The sequence below is a fragment of the Cyprinus carpio genome, chromosome B14 (assembly GCF_018340385.1).
Source record: "Cyprinus carpio isolate SPL01 chromosome B14, ASM1834038v1, whole genome shotgun sequence".
Lineage (NCBI taxonomy): Eukaryota > Metazoa > Chordata > Actinopteri > Cypriniformes > Cyprinidae > Cyprinus > Cyprinus carpio.
Window position 1 is genome coordinate 22492311 of NC_056610.1, and position 20443 is coordinate 22512753.

The 20443-nt window shown below is 37.0% G+C and overlaps 1 protein-coding gene across 4 annotated transcripts; it reads right to left on the reverse strand.

Annotated features, from left to right (window-relative positions):
* Window positions 1-721: 721 nt before the first annotated feature.
* On the reverse strand, window positions 722-19293 carry LOC109101763 (rho guanine nucleotide exchange factor 37-like). 4 transcript variants are annotated; one of them, XM_042738623.1, is made up of 14 exons: window positions 18833-19293; window positions 18525-18556; window positions 15409-15698; window positions 14640-14769; window positions 14086-14233; window positions 13747-13946; window positions 12652-12782; window positions 12404-12508; window positions 11998-12111; window positions 9837-10154; window positions 7908-8036; window positions 6368-6563; window positions 3424-3596; window positions 722-1900 (listed from the first exon to the last, which is right to left on the reverse strand). In XM_042738623.1, the coding sequence occupies exons 3-14, from the start codon at window positions 15685-15687 to the stop codon at window positions 1691-1693; spliced, it is 2133 nt and encodes a 710-aa protein (XP_042594557.1). In that variant the 5' UTR covers window positions 15688-15698; window positions 18525-18556; window positions 18833-19293; the 3' UTR covers window positions 722-1690. The 4 variants fall into 4 exon arrangements, with proteins under 4 accessions (XP_042594557.1, XP_042594556.1, XP_042594555.1 ...); XM_042738622.1 differs by lacking the exon at window positions 18525-18556 and having other exon boundaries at window positions 18821-19293; XM_042738621.1 differs by lacking the exons at window positions 18525-18556; window positions 18833-19293 and adding an exon at window positions 17040-17613.
* Between the last annotated feature and the right edge of the window lie 1150 nt (window positions 19294-20443).

A 20443-nucleotide genomic window follows, 5' to 3' on the forward strand; every position in this document is an offset into this window, starting at 1 on the left:
TGATTCTTCATTGTTACAGTGTGTTTGACATCCACCCACACAGCGGCTCCAAAGAGTATCTGGACACTTAAGACACAATTAAATATGTATGAATGCCATTGCATAAATAAGTAAATATCAATCCAAAAAAGCATCTGCAAACAAATCATAACCATATGTGTATTTCATCACAGTAAGCATGAACTACTAACGTTTTACAACCAGAAGGTATTACATTTTTTTTTGTGCTCGACTGATATTGATTTTCTCACAGCTGACATCTGTGAGCGCAATTAAATTTTTATTTATTTTAGGTAATAATTACAAAATTAGAGAAAAAAGGAATCAATAAATAAACTTAAAAAATCTGTAAAATAACAGCTTTTTACTTCATATCTACTACTTACTTTAATCTACTTTTATTTCAATATGTAATTTAATTACAGTACTTTTAAAAATTGTAAAGTAAATAAATAAATAAATAAATAAAGTAAACACTGAAACCAACAGTGCACTCAGTAATCTTGTAAATTTGTGCACACTGGGAATCCTATTTTCTCAAATAAAGACCAGCTAATGCTAATTTCATGCATAGTACACATTAAATTTAGATGTGAATATGACATAGCAGCCAACTGGATATAGGCTAAAGCAATCAATTTATATATATATATATATATATATATATATATATATATATATTCAAGATTCATCCAATTTTAAAAACAGTAAAAATATATATATCAAGAATTTAAAGTTCATGCATTTTCAGTGATGCATCCAATTTGAAAAATAGGAGCTTTTATGTGTCTCCATTCAAGTGTGGGCCTTTTTTTAACACTGTCAAAATAAAAGTCTTCCAACACTTATTAAATCAAACATTAAATATCAGGTGATAATGGTATTATATTGATAAACTATGTTTTATTTGCTTTCATTTTAAGCAGTATATCTATTGTTTAATCATTCTTAATTTAACAAGCTTTTTCTGTAAAAAAATAAATAAATTCTGCTTAAAGATTTATTGGATAATTTTTTTAACTGAACATCATTTGGATTGGTATTTCATCATCTATGCATTAATGACCAAGTGTCCAAATACTTTTTAGATCCACAGTACAAATTTAAATAACTAAAAACTGTCCATCAAGTATTATTAAAATGGTGCACGAACAAGCATTTTGCTAAAGTCCTGTCTTCAAGTCTGCATGTTAGTCATCTCAAGTGGGCTGGAAACCAGTGCAATAGAGGTCTGACTCATAAAAATGAGATCCACTGTCAGCAGTAGAAACCCAAATATTCTTCATTTCAGTAGCAAAGTAGTATTAGGCCTGCCAAACGCGTAATTTCAGTGGACAGCTGAGGTGTGGATCCAAGTGGTAATTGTAGGAAACAGCACACTCCACCAGCAGCCATGTGCTACAATGGCATGTCTGCTGCCCCGCAGCTCTTCTCTCATTGGATAAAACGATCTCCACCAGTAACAGCCCCAGGCAAAAAGCAGAGATCAAGTATATGGAAGAGCACTCCACAGCAGGGTCCAAGCAGCACTCCAGTACATTCACCAGTCAAATGACGCACCAAACAACAGCCATCCGCCCCCTCACGCATGAAGAGCCCTTCAGGGAAAGTGTTTCTCATGGTCTGTGTGTGTTTGGATACTGGCTAGAAGAGTCGTATCAGCAGCTGATGATGCGCTCTCCAGGATATTCTAGCGATAAGGGAAGGTGGGTGAGGCGATCAGAGCGGGGAGGATGGCGAGGTAGTTGGAGGGGACGTAGCCTCTCTGGCCACGCGCCTCCACCAGACTCCATTCCTTGTTTCCACGCTTATCATGAGGCTCCACCACCCGCACCTGCTCGCCGGCCCTCAGAGAAAGCTCGTGAGCGCTCCTCGCCGTGAAGTCATAGCCTGCGTACACCTGCAGATGGAGAACGGAGAGTTTCAGTGTGGATGCTAATGGGAAAAGTTGCCTTCTGTTAGATTTGACCTCTTATAAAAGCTAGAAGACAAGATTTGCAGTTAGTCATTGCTAAAACCCACACAAACAACAAAACTAAACAACCGAGACGTTAAAATCTGTCTAGAGGATGAATGTGCTTTATGAGCACTCTGTTGCTGAGTATGTACAACATCTTTTTAGATTTGAAAGGTAAGTGGTATTCAGTGTTACACACAATGTGCTTGAGACATTTTCAAGTGTTAGGAGTGGGCTGTTCATTTTAGCTCATAAGGAAATTACAGCTGTCAATGTGTGTTTGAGGCCAAAAAAAGAGCTGTGGAGAAAATCTGAAGTGATAAATTAGTTGAAGTGCTCCCCCTTGTGGTTAATGCCAGTAATTTGTTATGAATCATGTTCATTAGTGGCATTTTTTTAAGGCTAGTATCACTTGTTGATCATATTTGCTCATAGGGTTTTAAACAAACCCTTAAGCCAAAATGTTAAAGTCATGGAAAAATGAAAGTTGCAATGAAACTGTATTTTCTTCTGTATTGTGGCATGCATTTGAGTGTAATGTATTCTCCAAAAAAAAAATTGGAATTGGTTGTGAAAAGGTTGAATGGAAGAATAATTAAAAACACAATCAAAAATATGCATTCAAAAAATTATATAGGATGAATTTCCATTTCATGTTGACTTAAAACGTCGGTGCAGTGATATAAAAAAGTTGCATAGTAAACATAAAAAATATTAATAATAAAATAAACATAAAATTAGATTACAACAAAAAAAGAAGTCGTCTTTTCAAAAGGGCCCTGAATCATACTTAGTAAGATTCTTTTTTTTTGGACTTGAGCAAGTATGCAATGTGCTGAAAGCAACACTCACATCGTAGCAGCATCACACTGGCGAAAACCCCAGTCACATTTTCTTCAGAAAATATTGGTTTTGAATAACAATGCTTTGCAAACGCATTGCCCATTTGAGGCAGCAAACCGGGATATCTAATTCATCTGGGAGTCATAATGTTAGCCGGTCTGTTTATCATTTGCACTCTCACAATGATAAACAACCCGTGAAGACTGTTTAGAAAAAACTGTCATATTTCTACAGTCACACTCTCACAGTCAAAAGCTACCTCTGACACTTCTGCTTTCTTAAACATGAAGCCACGATGATAGGGAAGCATTTGACAGGCAGATCATGCAGATGAATGAATCAGTGTGTGTGTGTGTGTGTGTGTGTGTGTGTGTGTGTGTGTGTGTGCCGTGTGCCGTGTGTTTGTGTAGGTGGCAGAGTATTTCACTTCTGCTGACAAGGAGCGGCAGTTCATTTCTGTTCCTCCAATACTGAATTTACAAATGCTGAAGTGTGTGTGATTGATGATTATGAGATACTGCAGACCTGCCATCAATCTCCAGAGGTCTCGTTCTGTTTGACACACGAATCAGAGCGAGTAACGTGGCGGTCTTATGACCTGTCAGTCAAAGTGTGTCAGTCACCTGAAAACAGGGCATAGTCGTGGTGGTCAGCAGCGGCTGGGCTCCGGGGGTGTAGGAGTGTCTTCGCGGCCCTGGACCGCAGGGTGCGACGTTCAGATGAGGAGACTGCGGCGGGTCAGTGGTTATCTGGTGGTAACGTGCCAGTTTTGAGGCAGGCACATATCCCCTCGGGCCTGAAGAAAATTAAAAAAATAGAAAACCTATGAAGATACTCAAATCTGCACATTTCAGTGTTTCTGTTCTGCATACTTGATGTGCTTTAACTGTATTTAACCAGCAGATGTCACTCACAGCACTATCAAAGACTTCCAACAGCAATGAAATGCACACACACAAACATAATGAATAAACATAAAAAAGAAATGATAAAACTTTTTCCAGTCAGTCTTTGAATGCTTGCTTGATTAAGCATTAAGCCTTGCCTATACATTTAAAACAAAATGTTTTAAAGGTTAGACTGAAGATTAACAGATTATCAATAATTGAGAGAGAAAGTGAAAGTGAGAGAGAAACAAATGACAAAATTGGTCAAAATACCTTAGTTCAGCTGCAAAAAAAAAAAAAACCCTTTAACCAAATAAAATTAAATCATAAAATAAATTCTAATATGAGATTTGTTTCTGAAACTGGCTGCTAGAAGAGCAGGCATTTTTATCTCTGAGTACAAGGAACATATAACAGTCAAAACAGTAACTACCAACGTACCAAGAGAAGTGATATGAAAGTTTTAGATAAAATGTGATTGTTTAAAAACATTTACACTTTATGTACTCTATTCCAGCAGATGCACTATTATTACAATATCACTGAAATAAAGTAAAAGTTTTTTTTTTTTTTATTATCAAATGGCTTATATAAAGGGGTCATGAACTGAGCAATCAAAATTCCATTGATCTTTTGACACATATGAGGTTATTGTGCTATAAAACATTCTGTAAGTAATGAAGTTCCAGACCACGTCAGTAACAAAGGTCCTTATTTTACTGCAGATTGGTTTACAAACAAGGCATGATTCGACACGGGATTTTCAGAAAGATTGAAACTAAAAGACGATGCTGTGTGACTATATAGATCCGACAGTAATGTCTGAAAACATACAAGTGTGAGGAACTGTTTTCATTATGTGATCATTATTGCTTTGTCTATTAAGTTTGATATGTACTGAGTATTTATGTGTTTTTAACCTTAATCACAGCAGCGTCCATCTATGAAGGACGTAGGCTGTCAAACACACACAACTGTTAGCCAAACATATAACCAATCATATAATTCCCAGTCTACAACCTATCCAACAATCTGCCACGTCCATTCAAACAGGGTCAACAGCAGGACAGAAAATAGCCTACTTTACTTTTAATTAAAAATCTTGATAAGAAATTTTATTCTTGGCCAAACCCCATTCCACAGCCAGTTTAAGAGCAATGTTTCTTCTTCTTGTAATTAGGAACTCTTGTCCTCCTAATTTAAATTTAGGAGCACCTTCTAATCAATAATAAAAAAAAATTCTGATCAAGAGTTAGCCTTCCTAATACGAGCTGACATTTGACTCAAAGTGATTTCAGGGGCATTTTTTTTTACCTTTGTAAATGCATTTTTCTAATTTTATTAAATGTACGCAGTGTTTCCTCTAGGATTTTTCTTCCAGGTGTGGTGGCAGGACTATTTCTCATGGACCACGCCCCCTTCCCTCCCCACCCAAGAATCATGTGCACTCAGAATTGAATTTAACTAAAAAAGACAATAAATAGTAAATCAAAAAATAAGAACAAAAAAAAAAACATTAATGACAATCAATAGCACAATCAAAGACATATGTGAGTTTATGATGTTTGGGATGTGGTCAATGCGCTACTTTGAACTGTTTTTGACTGGGCACTGGGCTAGTTTTGTCACGCAGACCTGGCAACCCTGGTGTAGAGCAGATGCTTTCAGTGTAGAATAGTAGCGTATGTTTTCCAACTGCACTAAATGATTTTTATTTCTATAAAATTGCAAAAAGACAGTGGGTGCCGCTGTGGTCAAATAATGCAATCAGTATATGACCAAACTCTGTGTAACACCAACTATCACAGTAAGCCTAGTGTTAATGTAACTTCATTATTCTTGTTATGTGCCACATCGCGGTTGTGCCCCCACGCTATATTTTTTGACCACCCACTCCCGCCCGCATCAAAGGTAAAACTGCCTGTTCCCACGAGTTTTGGGCTGGGTCCGGCTGGATCCCAACGTTATGATCGTGCCTTGAATATTCCCTAGAGCGCAATGCATGCTTGTGTTTTCCGTGTTGAGTGTTCGATGTTGCTTTCTCAGAAAAGAAAATAGTTGCAAAATATAACAGGAAAAAATAGAACATTAAAAGAATATAAGAACCCCCCCCACATACCCCCAGCCCACCCTTAATCTTATATCCGGAGCTGGGACTGGCGGGGATGATTTTTGGTGTGCCGGCAGAACAACAATGCGCTGCATGTTTCTTTTCCCCTCATTTTTTTTTTCAATTGACAGAAATCCGTTGTAGTGATGGAAGCCTTTTAATCCCTGTGGACCTCAGAGAACAGTACAAAATAGTTCAGTTCATGACCCCTTTAAAGCAAGTGAAATCAGTTTGATCAGATGGATTTTTGTTTCGTATTAGAGCAAGTGTTATCTGTATTTTCAGATGAGTTTTATTGAGCATTAGCGTGAGTGTTATTAACTATTATCAAAAGGTTTGTATTTTGCAATACAGAATGTGAATGACTGGATTATGTATTTAAAGACCACTATAATAAAAAAGACATTTTGTTTGAATTTCATTTCAATATTTTTCAGTATATTCTTGGTGCAAACAGGAATTTAGGTCCATTTGTATGCATTAAATGAGGATCAGTCTTAATCACACAATAAAACCAGTTCAGATCTTTTTAACTGGATTGTGATTTATTTCTCCACATGCCAGTTTTACCTCCTGCATCAACCAGCCAGCGGCGACGGTCTCCTCGCGTGTCCATCTCACTGACCACAGCTACCAGCTCTCCCTTGTTGAGGGTCAGGTCAAGGTCACGGGTGCCCACCACAGGGCCTGTCAGCTGGTAGATCTTCTCCGAGCCGTGTTTGGCGGTCAGAGCCTTGAGACGCTGCTCACACACGGGATTGAGCGCCTGAGACGACACAGACATGAAAAAACCCTGATTTCCTACCCACTCATACTTGATGTGAAATTACACACAGCAGCATAAATTCCATTTAAAAATGCAAATGCACATGAAATGAGTAGAAGTGCAGTAATTACAGTGCTGGATCACAAAAAATGAGATGCGAAGTTAACACGAGAGCAAGACACTGCAAGGATTTCCATCCGTGATCTACATTCTGATCCCTGTCACCAAACACACAGCCCTTCTGAAGATTACAGAGCACCTCTCTGTCTGATCCTCCTGACCTGTCCTCTCTCTAAACTCATCAGGACTGATGTCTTTATGATGGCAGACATGATATTGATTAGACTCTGGATAAAGACATCTGGTTGTCATTATCTGTAGTGCTGGCCTAATGCCATCAAGACAGAGAAGTCATACCAACACACAATATTAATATTGCTCTGAAATATGAAACAATGACAATGGTGCTGTCTCTGCTTATGCTGTCAAAAGAAGAATAGATTCAAATATCTACATCATAATTGACACTAATTTGTCTACTTAATGCTCCTGGTTTAATATGCATTATTCATCATCAGTGCAAATTACTGTAAGGCTGCTTTCATAATCTGTTTTCACAAAATTTTTCCAATAAAATAAAAAAAACTAATCACAAAACAATAAAACACTGGTGCATAAAATGGTTACATACATTACACTACCAAAAAAAGTTTGGGGTCTTGAGCATCAAATCAGCATATTAGACTGATTTCTGAAGGATCATGTGACACTGGAGTAATGATGCAGAAAATTAAATTACATTTTAAACTATATTAAAACAAACAGTTATTTCAAGTTCAGTTTTTCCTGTATATTTGATCAAACAAATGCAGCCTGTGTGACTTATTTCAAAATCCATACAGTCCTCTAACATTTGAACGATAGTGTATTTCCCATAGTTACATTTTAAATAATATTGGACAATTTAATTACTTTGCTATTATTCTAAAATGTAGCTCATATTAATAATAAAGAATGAGCAGATGTGTCTTTTTGACCGGTCGTATATTTTCACTGTAATTTGTAATTTGAATTTCACTAAATGAGAGGCAGCTGTTTAGGCCCACCCTTAACACAGTAACCTCAGGACATAATATACTTTACTAAGGTATGTTTATAATTAATGGACAGACTGATGCAAAACACATGAGGGCTAAACTATATCAAGATGAATGAATGGCTGTGGTTTTATTCCAGCACTGGCCAGAGGCAGCATTAAGCTGCAGTGAGGGGAAACAAACTGTCCCGTAGGAAGACGTCTCCACCCAAAGACAAACAATAGTGCGTCTCTGTGTTGGAACTGACCTGCACAATGGGAGCATTGAGCTCATCCTGAACGCTCTGACACAGGCTCTCCATCCTCCTCGAACCCTCCAGCACCGAAGTCTCTGCCCACTTCCAGAACTCACCATCCTCCAAATAACTGTGTGGGAGCTGCCGGGAGACAGAGAGCAATTCATAAACACTGCCAGCCTGCAAAAAGCTAAATTTAATAACACTTTTCCAACCACATGCTTGTGGTGTCGTTCAATGTTGGATTACAGCACAGAATGTCCAACAGTTTCTGAAACTGATGTGTATTCAAGTGTAACTAAAATCACGAGGACTACAACAACATGAATGTGAATCTCAAAAAAAAAAAAAAACAACAAAAACAAAAAAAAAAAAACAAAAGAAAAAAAAAGAATAAAACCGAATATGATTGAAAGTAGTATGAAAAAAAACCAAAAAAAAAGCCCTAGCTTTAAAAAAAAAAAAAAAAAAAAATCACAATTTGAATTAGTGATTAAAATCTAGTTATAGGTAGTACAAGCTATAGTTTCTGGCATGTTGTTATATGATGACAACAATTATTTTAACCCTAACTGATGCCATGTAGCTTTTCATTTCTTAAACAACCATGTTAGAAGACATTATGTTCATATTTCAGTATGACAATGTCGAGATTCTTTGGACCCAAACTGTGAAATAGTGGTTCAGTGAGCATGGGGAATCGTTTTCATGTATGAATCGGTCACCACAGAGTCCTGCGCTTTACTCTGTTGAAAGTCTTTTACAGCCAAAAATTTTGATGGAAATAAATGTTGTGACATTGTGGAAACAATGCCACAAGGAATGTACAATGTTATCAAAACTAAAGGCCTGGAGGAAATATTAGAGTGTGCAATGTTTTTTTTTTTTTTTTTTGGCAGACAGTGTAAAGTGGACTCCAGCAAGTCTCAAAGACTTTTAATAGGGTTAAGGTCTTGACTTTGTGGTGGCCAATCTCTCACAATTTGAGCCTGATTAATCTTGACATTATCATCCTGGAATATGGACATGGGTGCTAAATTAAGGAAACTTTGCTTCCTTTGCTACTGTAAACAAACTCGCGAGACTGTCATATCTCTCTGGCGCGTGCATGACGTGTTCATCTTATGCCATCCGCCAGGAAAAGCTTGCACATATGACAGTGAGAGAAAAAGTGTTTATAACATTTTTAATATGGAAATTTTTCTTACAAAAATGCATTGATTCACTACAGGAAGCCTTTATTCACCCCCACCCCCCCTGGAGCCATGTGAGGCATGTTTTATTATAGATGCATGCGCTTTATTTGACGTCTTTTGGACTGTTGAACAAAAACACCCGCCTACTTCCATTCTAAAGCTTGGATGAGCAAGGATAATTTTTAATATAACTCCCACTGGATTTGTCATATACACCTAGGATGCCTTGAGGGTGAGTAAAATGGGATAATTTTCATTTTTGGTTGAACTAACCCATTAATTGTAATAATGCAGTGAGATTTTTGTCTGACAACAGCCAGTGCTCCTCACAGAGATCTGATCTAATCATCATCAGTCTGTCTGGATATGATATGATATGAAGAAACAGAACAAACCGAGACAGACTCAATCCAGAAGAACTGTGCCAACGTCTCCAAGACGCTTCAAGAAACCTACCTGCAAAACTATGTGCAAGTGCACCTAGGGCAAAAGCTGTTTTAAACGCAAATGACATTCACACTAAATGCTGATTTAATTTAGTTAATAGAAGTTAATTGATAAAGAAAATCTATGTATGACATATGACATAACGTCTTGGAGATGACTTAAACCATTTTTTTAGCTGCTGAAAATACTAGTGTTGTAATAATTTTGGCAACCGCTCTAGAATTAGGTACTACAGAAATTAAATATTAACTTGGTTATCTCTAAACCTCAATATTTTAGCTTCTTCTGTAAAAAGTACCTGATGGGTGAAGCTGGTAGCCAGCTGCTCCATATCAGCCGCCAGGTCTCTCTGCAGGCAGCTGAAGGCTTCTAGCGTGGCCCACAGGAGCTGCAGGGCTTTGCTGTTGAACTGCGGCAGCTCGGTCAGCAGGAGAGTGTTGATGGTCTTGTAGGTGTTTGCTATGGCTTGCTCCTCAAAGCTCAGGTTACTCTTCTCCTCGAGTAGCTCATAGTCCAGAAGCTTGTCCTGACGTTTGCGGATGAGGTTACGTGGTCCTGCCATCAGTTCCTGCAAGGAGCTCAAGGGCTTAAAGACTAAATTCTTCAAACGGTCCTCCTATAAGTGGCAACAAAGGAGATGTACAAAGTAAGCACAGAAGGCAAGATACCAGAGATGTTTAATCAATGACTGACAACTGATCAGCGATATAATAAAAACTAGTTACTTTAATTAAATAAATCACTGCGGTCTTCTCATATAAAAAGCATACCACTAAAATGGGTGCTGTATACTACCATAATTTCAATGGCTGGTAAACAGTTAAAAGATCTTGGAAAAATTAGTGCCCTTACATGATACATGGGGTTTATGGAGCACTACTGGTTCCAGAAGGATTAGACACTGATGTACGGAGAAACACTAAAGTGGCGAATAGAAGGACCACAGTGAAGAAATACTGTCTCATGACCAACGCTGTGACAAATATTGGTGCTCAAGACTTTAGTCAGAGATGCCATATTTAATTTGACATGTACAAAAACGAGGCAGTGAGGGATAGAGGTACAGTGCGTTACAGAGTGCTGCAGGAATGAGTACTACAGCCTGGAAATGAGTTAGCAGTTTTGCACTTCCAGTTCCATGGGTTTTGTGGTTAAATGTCTGAAATAAGGTCTCTAACACAGGCTCAAAATAATTTCACACCGTATTCTATAAGAAAATAAATCAATATGACCCAACGATTTTTTTTTTTTTTGACGTTTTGTGTCTTGAAAAGGTGGCTGCTAACAAGTGGCTTAATGGGGCTAGAGGGAAAGAGGTTGATGGGGTCATCAAACGTCATCACTGCAAACAAGCAAACTCATCTACCCACTAGTCTGTTTTTACAGCCTCATGGTGTTTAAAATCACACAAAACGTACATATTGCATATGTTTGTTGGACACAGAGCTTTTTTTCTGCAATAATCCTTTTTGTCGAGGGAACCAGGTTTCATCCTAATTTACAGGCTGGCCTACAAAATTACATTACACAAAATTACATTACAAAAAAAAAATAAAAAATAAAAAAAATCACCTTTTGCCAGAAGTTTGATTGACAGGTGATCTGACCAATCATAACACAGAATCTGACAATTTGTCCAACAAACAACAATTAACATTGGTGGACTTGAACTTGAAAAATGGTGTATTGATGCCCATCCGTGTTAAAACAAAGTACCTTCCGATGTTCATTCATCTCATGGCATAACTAGTAAATAGGAAAAGATGATGGGTTCATGTGCCACTTGAACTGAGGCAAAACATTAATCTGTCACGAAACATTAAAGACCCAAAATGCTATTTATTGCTTGAATTTCTTAAAAAAATAAAATACATTGAAAGTTGAGACTTTGTTTCATACCAAAAGTAACTTGCTCTTGTCTTGACTATCAGCACGTTGTCAGTTTCCTCTTTGCACCGCAATGTATTTTTCACTGCATGAGAACATATTATGTGTGAAATGACAGCACCTTAGTTTGTTGAACATAGCAACAGTAACTAAGGAGGGCAGGCCTTTGCAAAGGTTCGACTGTTATTCTGTCACTTACAGCCTTGTCTTATACTCTTTCTCTGGAAAAGCCTAGAGCTGGGTTATATGGTCAGGATTTAAAATTTTTCCCAAGAAATCTTAAAGGTACAGTAAGTGATTTATGAGAAATGCTGTTGATATTTTAAATCAACAAATCAAACACGCCCTATCCAAATGAATCACACTCCTATCTTGATCGCTCCGCCCCCTAATTCACAAACATGATATGCAACACAAGCACCTCCCCCATCATGAGTGGACACGCCCCTTATTGGTGACTGGCTAAAAGTGTGTTTTGGTGTGTTTGGTTCGATCAACTTTCAACAGCTCACAGTGCCTTTAATCGGCCAAAAGAACTACTACTCTATCCCTAACAACAGTGAATGTCTTACATATGAGGGGTAGATCCACTGTCTGAGGGCCACTGTGATTTCTTTAGAGAACAAGGCGGTTTTCTCTCCTTCCAGATCAAGATCTGCTTCCTCTGGTCTGCAGCTGAGGAACCTCTGTACACAGAGACAGAGCTCAGATGGTTAAATAAATCTTTACAAACACTTCAAGTGCACAGCCATCCTCTGAATCTCACACTCTTCAGTAACCCCATCCATCTGCCCTGGGATCAACCCTGCTACAGATTTTCCTTTCATTCAGCAGCTGGAATAACAATGGAAAATGTTTAAGAGGTTGATCCACGGGCGTACTGGCTTCACACTGGGGGAACACCAAAACAAATGAGAGCATCAGCTCTTTTTGAGTTTTTAACTACACTCATTAAGAGTAAGAATGTTAAATCCAAACCTGCAGATGGTGGAGATAGGCCTCCAGGTTATCATGAAGCTCTGAGACGCCCCTCTCCAGGACAAAGAAGAAGCCAGCAAGGGTATCAAATTCTTCATCTTTCAACTACAATATAAAAGTATAAATTTAGAAATAATCGTAAAAACTTCTCATGTGGCAACAGGCTTTATGGAAACAATGCAGTTCTTTCAACATGCCAAACATTTCTGTTCCTTTGTTTACTCTAAGCATTGTTCTTAGGCAGCTACCTTTGGCACCATTCCCGTCTCATGCTTTATGTACTGGCTGAACCGGGCCGTCTTCTTGGCAATGCTGTGGCCACTCAGCCGATTGATCTTGTCCTTGATGGTCAGGTTCTCTGTCTTCTTGTATTTGTCAGCTGTGACAGTTAAAGAATGATAACAATGAAGCCAAGCAAAGCACTATATTCATATTTCTGTGCGGATGTGGAAAAGACTGACGGAATGTTACTGTTTATCACGGAATGTTATGGAATAAAAAAATAGGTCAATACATTTAAATCAAATGGCAATATGGACTAGTGTCTGAATATTAAACCCCAAACACACTATTTAAATATGAATCCTGCGTGTTCTGCATGTCTCTGTGTTAATGAATGGAACAGACCTGTGGTTTTACCTACTTAAGTGCACATGACGCTCGCTATGTTTTCAGTGTCTGCCGTCTCATTAAATGAGGACATAAATACATGAACTTCATCTGCAGAACTGCTCTGAGTGTCACTTCATGAGCATATGACCATTTTGTTTGAGAAAAACTACCATCATATCATATACATGCACATACAAATCTCTTATAAATTGTTTAAAACAATAATAATTTACATTTTAAAAAAGTTTTGATTATTAAAATTTAATTAAACCATTAAAATGGAATCCAGAAAAACTGAAAAGAAAATAATAATAATAAAAAAAGATTTATAAACTGTATTTGAGAAAAAAACTAAAAAATTTAATTTAAAAATAAAATAATAATAATAAAAAAAGATTTGTGTTAAACTTTTAACAAATTGCTGTAACTTGTATAAGTTTCATGATTTCAATTAATTAGAAATGCTTTTTGATGAATAAAATTTAATTTAACCATTAAAACAAGAAAAATTTAAATGAAAAAAAAAAGTAAAAAAAAAAAAAAAAAAAAAAAAAAAAACGGAATCCATAAAAATTCAACCAGATAATTAAACCAGATAAAATTAAACCAAAAATAAAATGGAATTTGGGAAAAAATAAAACAGATTTTATAGGGCCCTACTGATGTTCTCAATGGACTGGCATACTTTGGTTCAGTAAATGTAGCTTTCTAAACTGTAAGCATGTTCTCACCGACTTCACGGAAGCGTTTGTATTCATTGATCCTGCAGTTGATCTGGACCGCAGTGTGAGCGGCGTGCTCCAGTATGGGGTACGCAGGGTGCCCGGGGTCTGTGTGTTTCTGGATGGTCTGGAGCAGCAGCGGGTAACGGGCGATTCTCTGAACCGGCATCACCAGGAAGAAGCTCAGAGTGGATGCATTCACATCAGGACTGAAGACAGACAAGATCAGGGGTGAAAAATGACAGGAATGTTGGGTAATACAATGGCATATTTGTCTAGGAACTCATTCTGCTCTCAACAGTGTTCAGTTTCTACACAACCTCAGTAGGTTGTTGTTTACGAACTTACGCAGATGACTTGACGATTCGGACCATTTCCGCCCACAGCGCCTCTTTCTGTTTGTAGCTGTTCTCTAGAGCAGTGATGTTGTTGTAGTTGGCAAGATACTCTTTATAAGCCATCTCTATGTCTTGAGACAGACTCAGGAAAGAATCACCTAAGAGAAAGAATAAGATCATTTATAATATACAACAAGATCTTTTCCATACAATATACACTGCAGTTTGAGGTCAGTATTAAAAAATAAAAAATGCTTTAAAAATTAAACGCTTTAATCAGCAAGGACACATTAAATTTATCAAAAGTAACAGTAAAGACATTTATAATGTTACAATTATAACTCTTAAACAGTAGTGAGAGTGTCTGGTTATTTAGACTGTCAAGCTCCAAAAAGGATGTAAAGAAATTTAAACATTCTCATCTTGAAACTCAACTTCTGGATTCTTGACTCATGATCTCAAGGGTAAAAATATTTTAATCTGTGGGTGGGCATGACACACACAGAGAGTGTGACAGTAAACAGAAATTGAACTGGAAATTCCAGTCGGTCGCGCTGTACTCACAGAGTGCTTCCAGGTATTTCGGGTCGCTGTGATGTATCTGTGTCTGGTCGAGGAGGCTCAGGAGTCTGCTGGAAACATCCATCACTTCATCTATGTGCTGGAACATGTTCTCCAGGTTTGGAGGAGGAGGCTGCAAGAGACCCAATAAAATATAATATTATCAATGCTAAATCATTTAGTCTCCTTTATGAGGTATACACTTAGTAATAATAATAATATATATATAAAAAAAAATTAAAACTTTTTTTTACCATAAATATTATATAAATACAAAATCATTTTATAATTTATAATATTTTTTTTATTATTCTTGTTATATGTTCTCATCATAATTTTTTTATTTATATTTTGTCCCTTAAATATTAATTTTGTGTATAATGTTTGATATACATGTTTGCTTGGTTTTTGATGATGTCTGTTAATAGTTGTGGCCTGTAACTAATGTAAGAACAAAATTATTGGATGCTCATGTTTCTAAAAAGAAAATAACAAACACTGAATTTGAATGAATGAATGAATGAATGTGCACACACACACACACACACACACACACACACATATGTCTGGTTAGCTATCCTTGTAGGGACTCTCCATAGGCGTAATTTTTTTTATACTGTACAAACTGTATTTGTAATAATATAAAAATGATATCAGAGTGCTTGGATGAATAACATGTGAATAACAGATGTGTCCCGATAAGTTAAATCAGGACTTGTACTGCAGTTTGACGGACGTGATGTGTGAAACGGCTGCTAGGGAGTTGCTCTACCTGTAGTTTCTGCAGGTTGCTGTGGATGGTGACCGTACAGAGCTGCAGATGTTTCAGGTAGTTCCTCTCCGTCTGCACCAGCTCCTCTATCACCATGAGCTGCCTCTGAGCGGCTCTCTCTCTGGCTGCTGCCTCCTCTGCTGCGGCCCGTGCCTTCCTCTCCTCTTCATCCTCTTCCTCCTCTGCAGGCTCATCCAAGGTATCATCCATTTCTTTAGCTCCCTCTTTCTCCTCTCCGATCTCCTCCTCTGTTACATTTGCCTTCAGGGAATTCGCCATAGCAGGGATGTCTAAAAAGAAAATTGAGGAGGTTAAACAGTTTTTACATTTCTAATGAAATGTATTTAAAAGTGTGATGGGGATGCGCAACATGATTTAACCCTTCAAATATGCAATTATGAGTCATATACTTGGACAATATTCTGTAGCTTGATTCAGTGTTATGTATATTATTTGTATAATATTATATTATTAATATTTTGATTTTTTTATATTTTCATTTTATCATTCAAATATTTTAAATATTTATTTTCATTTAAATTTAAATTTTAATTATTCTGATATGTGCTTTTTTAATTTTATAATTTTTTTTATTCCACTTAAATTTTTTTGATTTCAGTTTTAGTAATTTTAATACATCAACTCAAACTTTAAAAATGATACATTTTGAATTTAAAACTAACAGAAAAAATATATATAGAGAGAGAAAGCTTTGTCAATTACTAAACACATTTAAACAAATTAAAAATTAAGACAGTTTAAATAATTTAAGTAGTTTTCATCAACAATAACAATACTAGCACAAAACCCCACAAAATATAAATAACTGCACATGTAAACATACTTAGAGCTTTCCTGCTGAAAGTCACGGAGCATTTGAAAAATCTGAACTCAAACAGCCAGGTCTCTGTGAAAATCAATGACTTCAGATTGCTTTGTATTTCTAATTAGCATCCAGTGTGAACACCCCTTAAGAACTCACCTTTTTAGCTCACTCCATCACAAAGAAGTTCAAACTGATCATTAATCAAGCCTATTGCACACATAAACCATGCAGACTCTGCCATCACACATTATAAGGACCACCCATAAAGGGCCGTATTGTCACCTATCCAGAGGGGGTGAAACACCATGTGTCCAAAGACTTAAAAAAAAAAAAAATGCTACCAAAGACAGCTTTAGACTGCAGTTCAGTTCACTATGATAAAATCATAAAATCAAGTACAATACAAGTACAATACAAGTGAGGTCAAAGTCTGGCTAAACAAACTTTATGATATTTGTGCAGCCATCGATAATTAAAGGTCTATCTATTATCAACACCTTTGTTACAATTTCAGCTACACCCACATGCACCCAAAACAGCAAGCACTTCTACACATAAACAAACACTCTTAAGCACAATTTTGACCACATCCGTAGACATTAATAAGGAAACAACCTGCCTGTAGCAAGTGCTCAAGGCCAGCATGCTCAAAGCGAAAACCACAAACTCAGCATGTTGCAAAGAGCGTACGCTCGCGCGCCGAGATCTCTCACAGTGCTGCACTGCAGTATGACAAAACCCCTACTTAAGAAGGAGTAAAGAAATGACATGTTTACTGCAAGAAAACAACCAAATGCATCTTTACCTTTACAGAATGGGAAAGCCTAACCCCTGTGGGTCTCTTGCGCTGGCAAATTGAGATGTGTGGCTTGGGAAAGCCCGGCCCAGACTCTCAGACTGGTGTAAGTTTGTCCACTGAGTCACACCGCAGGGCCTCATGTGGCACGGGTGTGTGGGAAGGGGGATGGGAGGGTCAGCTGGGAGGAGGTGGGATTTTAGCAGTGGGGATCCGGATAGGACCACTGCAGACACACAGGCTTTGATGAATACACAGATTGACTGCAGTAGCCATTGGGAAGGAAGTGCAGGATGAAGCTGATTGGATGGCGGGAGTTCAAGAGCTGGTGCACAACACACACTCTCACAAACACACACACATACAAAACAGTAAACAAATGCCCCATGTGGCCAGGAAATTCTCACCAACTTGATGGTCAGAGTCGTTAAAGCACAAAAGCCATTAAACCAACCATTTCATTCAGATACATCCTAACAACACTCTTAAAAACGACTGGCATCAATGGTTCCACACAGAACCTTTACCATCCATGGAACCTTTTCATTCCGCAAAAGGTGCTTTACAGTGGAAAAAAGGTTCTTTAGATAATAAAAATGTTCTTTACACTAAGAAAAAAAAAGGTTCTTTTTAAGAACTGTTCATTGAAAGGTTCTGGAGGGAACCAAAACTGGTTCTTCTATGGCATCGCTGTGAAAACCCTTTTGGAACCTTTATTTTTAAGAGTGAACTCCATGGTGTAAATGGACACAAAGTGTTTTTAACATCGAGATTATATGTGAAAACTCATATAAAGTGAGACCATAAACTTTGAAGCTTACAGTCTATAAGTCTGAGACCAGGGCTGGTTAGTAACTGATTACTTGTAATTTGGATTACGCAATCCGATTCCAAAAATTAAGTACTTGTGATCAGATTATGTTATATTTTAAAATACTCTTACATAATACTTTTTTATTGATTATGATTACATGTTATTCACACAATCCTTTGTCTTTGGAAGGCCTTTGTATTTCAAACATATTAAAACGCACAAATTCATTAATATAAACAAGTAGTTTGATTATATTACATAAAATGTGTAATGTAATGGATAATGTTACTAATTAAAATTTTTGTCATGGATCAATAACAGACTACAATTTGTAAGTAAATTACCCATCACTGTTTGAGACCACACTGAAAACATTTAGACAAGCAAAAATATACAGGATTTCAGGGAAAAAAATAAATAATAATAATTCATATGTGCATGCATGCAAGTATGGCTAAGTGAGTTAAACCAAATACTGAAAGGTTACTGTCAATAAGAGCATGCAGCAAAGTATGAAGCATTTATTAACGATTAACGTACATAATTAGCCCTATAATAAAAATATATTAAGAAACTACTTAATGACATCTGAGCAGTTATATGAATATCACGAATATGGAAACAACACTGTTTAAAGAAAGAAAGAAAGAAAGAAAGAAAGAAAGTATTGTTTTTCTCACCCTCATGTTGTTTCAAAACCTTAAGTATCTTTCTAGGAACACAAATGAAGAGACATTAGAGAGAATGCAAGTGACAGACAGACTTTCGTTTCTAATACATCTTTCTCCAGACAGTAAAGGTAAATGATTACTGAGACTGTCATTCGGTCTTAACTCCTTCATTTGTATTCCACGTAAAAAAGAAAGTCAGACGGGTTTGACAGAAAATGAGGGTGAGTAAATAATGACAGGACTTTCAGTTTGCGTGAGTGTTTGTAGCTGACACTCTATGTACCAGCTACACGCTTGCGTCTCACCTGCGTTCTTACCTGTACGTGTTTACAGCGTTGTCTCCTTGGACGCAGAACGGTGAAACACCGCAAGCACAAACATTTCAACGCTCTGTGAAGTTAAACAACTGAACTCAAAAGCGACACTGACAGATGTTGCTTTCAAATCCTTCAGTATCACCTGTTCTTACGGTCCTGGCGCGCGGAACAGTCAGGTTCACGCACAGGCCGCGTCACGCATTCCGATCATACCGCGGCGCGCAGGCGGGAGAGGTGCGCTTAGTCATGAGAAGTATGACATAATTGTTTTTGTTATTCGCATATTATCCCGAATGCATGCGCCAGAGTGGCATCTGAGAGATGTGGCGTTGATTTCCTAGACAAATTATTAGCGCTATCTATTGGGCGCACGCAGGAGGGAAATAATGCAGACTCAGAGGACAGATCGTTGCCAGGGTAGAAGAGCACGAGTCACTGCGCTTATTCGGGAAACAGAGACATCGCGTGGTCGCCTGGGGTACAGCTGAGTGCTTATGAAATCTATGAAGGCCACATCTCGAATTAGGCTCAGACCCTCATTTTATATAGCTACTGTTTTTGTATAAAACCATAGGGCACACGTTATTAAATTTATGTTGCTCATGGTCTTAAATGCCTAATATTGTAAATCTGGATTTAAAAAAAAAAAAAAAAACTTTTTTACCCATACAGTTAGATTTATAGACAAATACAGATTACTCACGTGTTGTTCGTACCACATACCATCCTAACAGGAAACATGAACATTTTTAAATTTTCTGTATTTTAATGTCATTATGTCATATACAACTAAGACCCTGGTTTAATTTTAGGCTTTCTAATTCTTAGGAAAAACAACAACAACAACAATGATTTACCAACAAATGGATTTAAATCAGAACAGCAAATAAAATTGAAGACATACAAATATTGTACAAATACATGAAGACTAGCAATTTTCAAAAATAAATAAATAACACGTTGTGACACTGTGTTAGTCATTTTTAGTAGGTCACAATATTTATCATTTTTTTTAAACATGCAAATGAAAGGCTTGAGTGGATAAATTACATCCATTAACATGAGCAAACATCAAATTATAAACCAGACAGTTTTTTCTTTCCTCAATATTCATTCATTCATTCATTCATTTATTCATTCATTCTATGAGACTTATACTTCTAGAATTATTTAAATGTATGGGTTTTTACTGACTCCCCAATGTCGTGTAGGTTTACAGACATGCTTTATTAAATTAAAGCACAAAAAGCAATAAATAAGTAAATATATTGTACATATTGCATAGAGAGAGAGAGAGTAAAAAAGAATCCCCTTTACATGCTACTATAGATTTAACAGTTTCAGAGCTACTTTTCTGACAACAGCATCATAAATCATTTTAAATTGTTCTTAGAAAGGTCTATTTTTTGTCAGAGTAGCAAAGATATTACATGTAAATTTTGCACAAGCAATTGAGAAAGTAAAAAATAAGGTGAAGTTGTGACTATGCACACATTTTATTTTCTGGCATTCACTGTATTTCATACATAAATCTTCCATGAATGCATGCTTGATTCCAGCTCCCTGCTGTGGTTTCCAGGTTATTGATGTTGGTGAGGTAAATTGCAGCTC

What these genes read in the sequence shown, in the direction of transcription:
- LOC109101763 (XM_042738623.1), bottom strand. Translation starts at nt 15,687, where the DNA reads ATGGCGAATTCCCTGAAGGCAAATGTAACAGAGGAGGAGATCGGAGAG. An exon ending in CTGGCTGGTTGATGCAGGAG is followed by an intron (nt 3,597 to 6,367) that starts GTAAAACTGGCA and finishes AATTTTCTTCAG; the next exon opens with GCCCGAGGGGATATGTGCCT. An exon ending in CGACTATGCCCTGTTTTCAG is followed by an intron (nt 1,901 to 3,423) that starts GTGACTGACACA and finishes CTCCATCTGCAG; the next exon opens with GTGTACGCAGGCTATGACTT.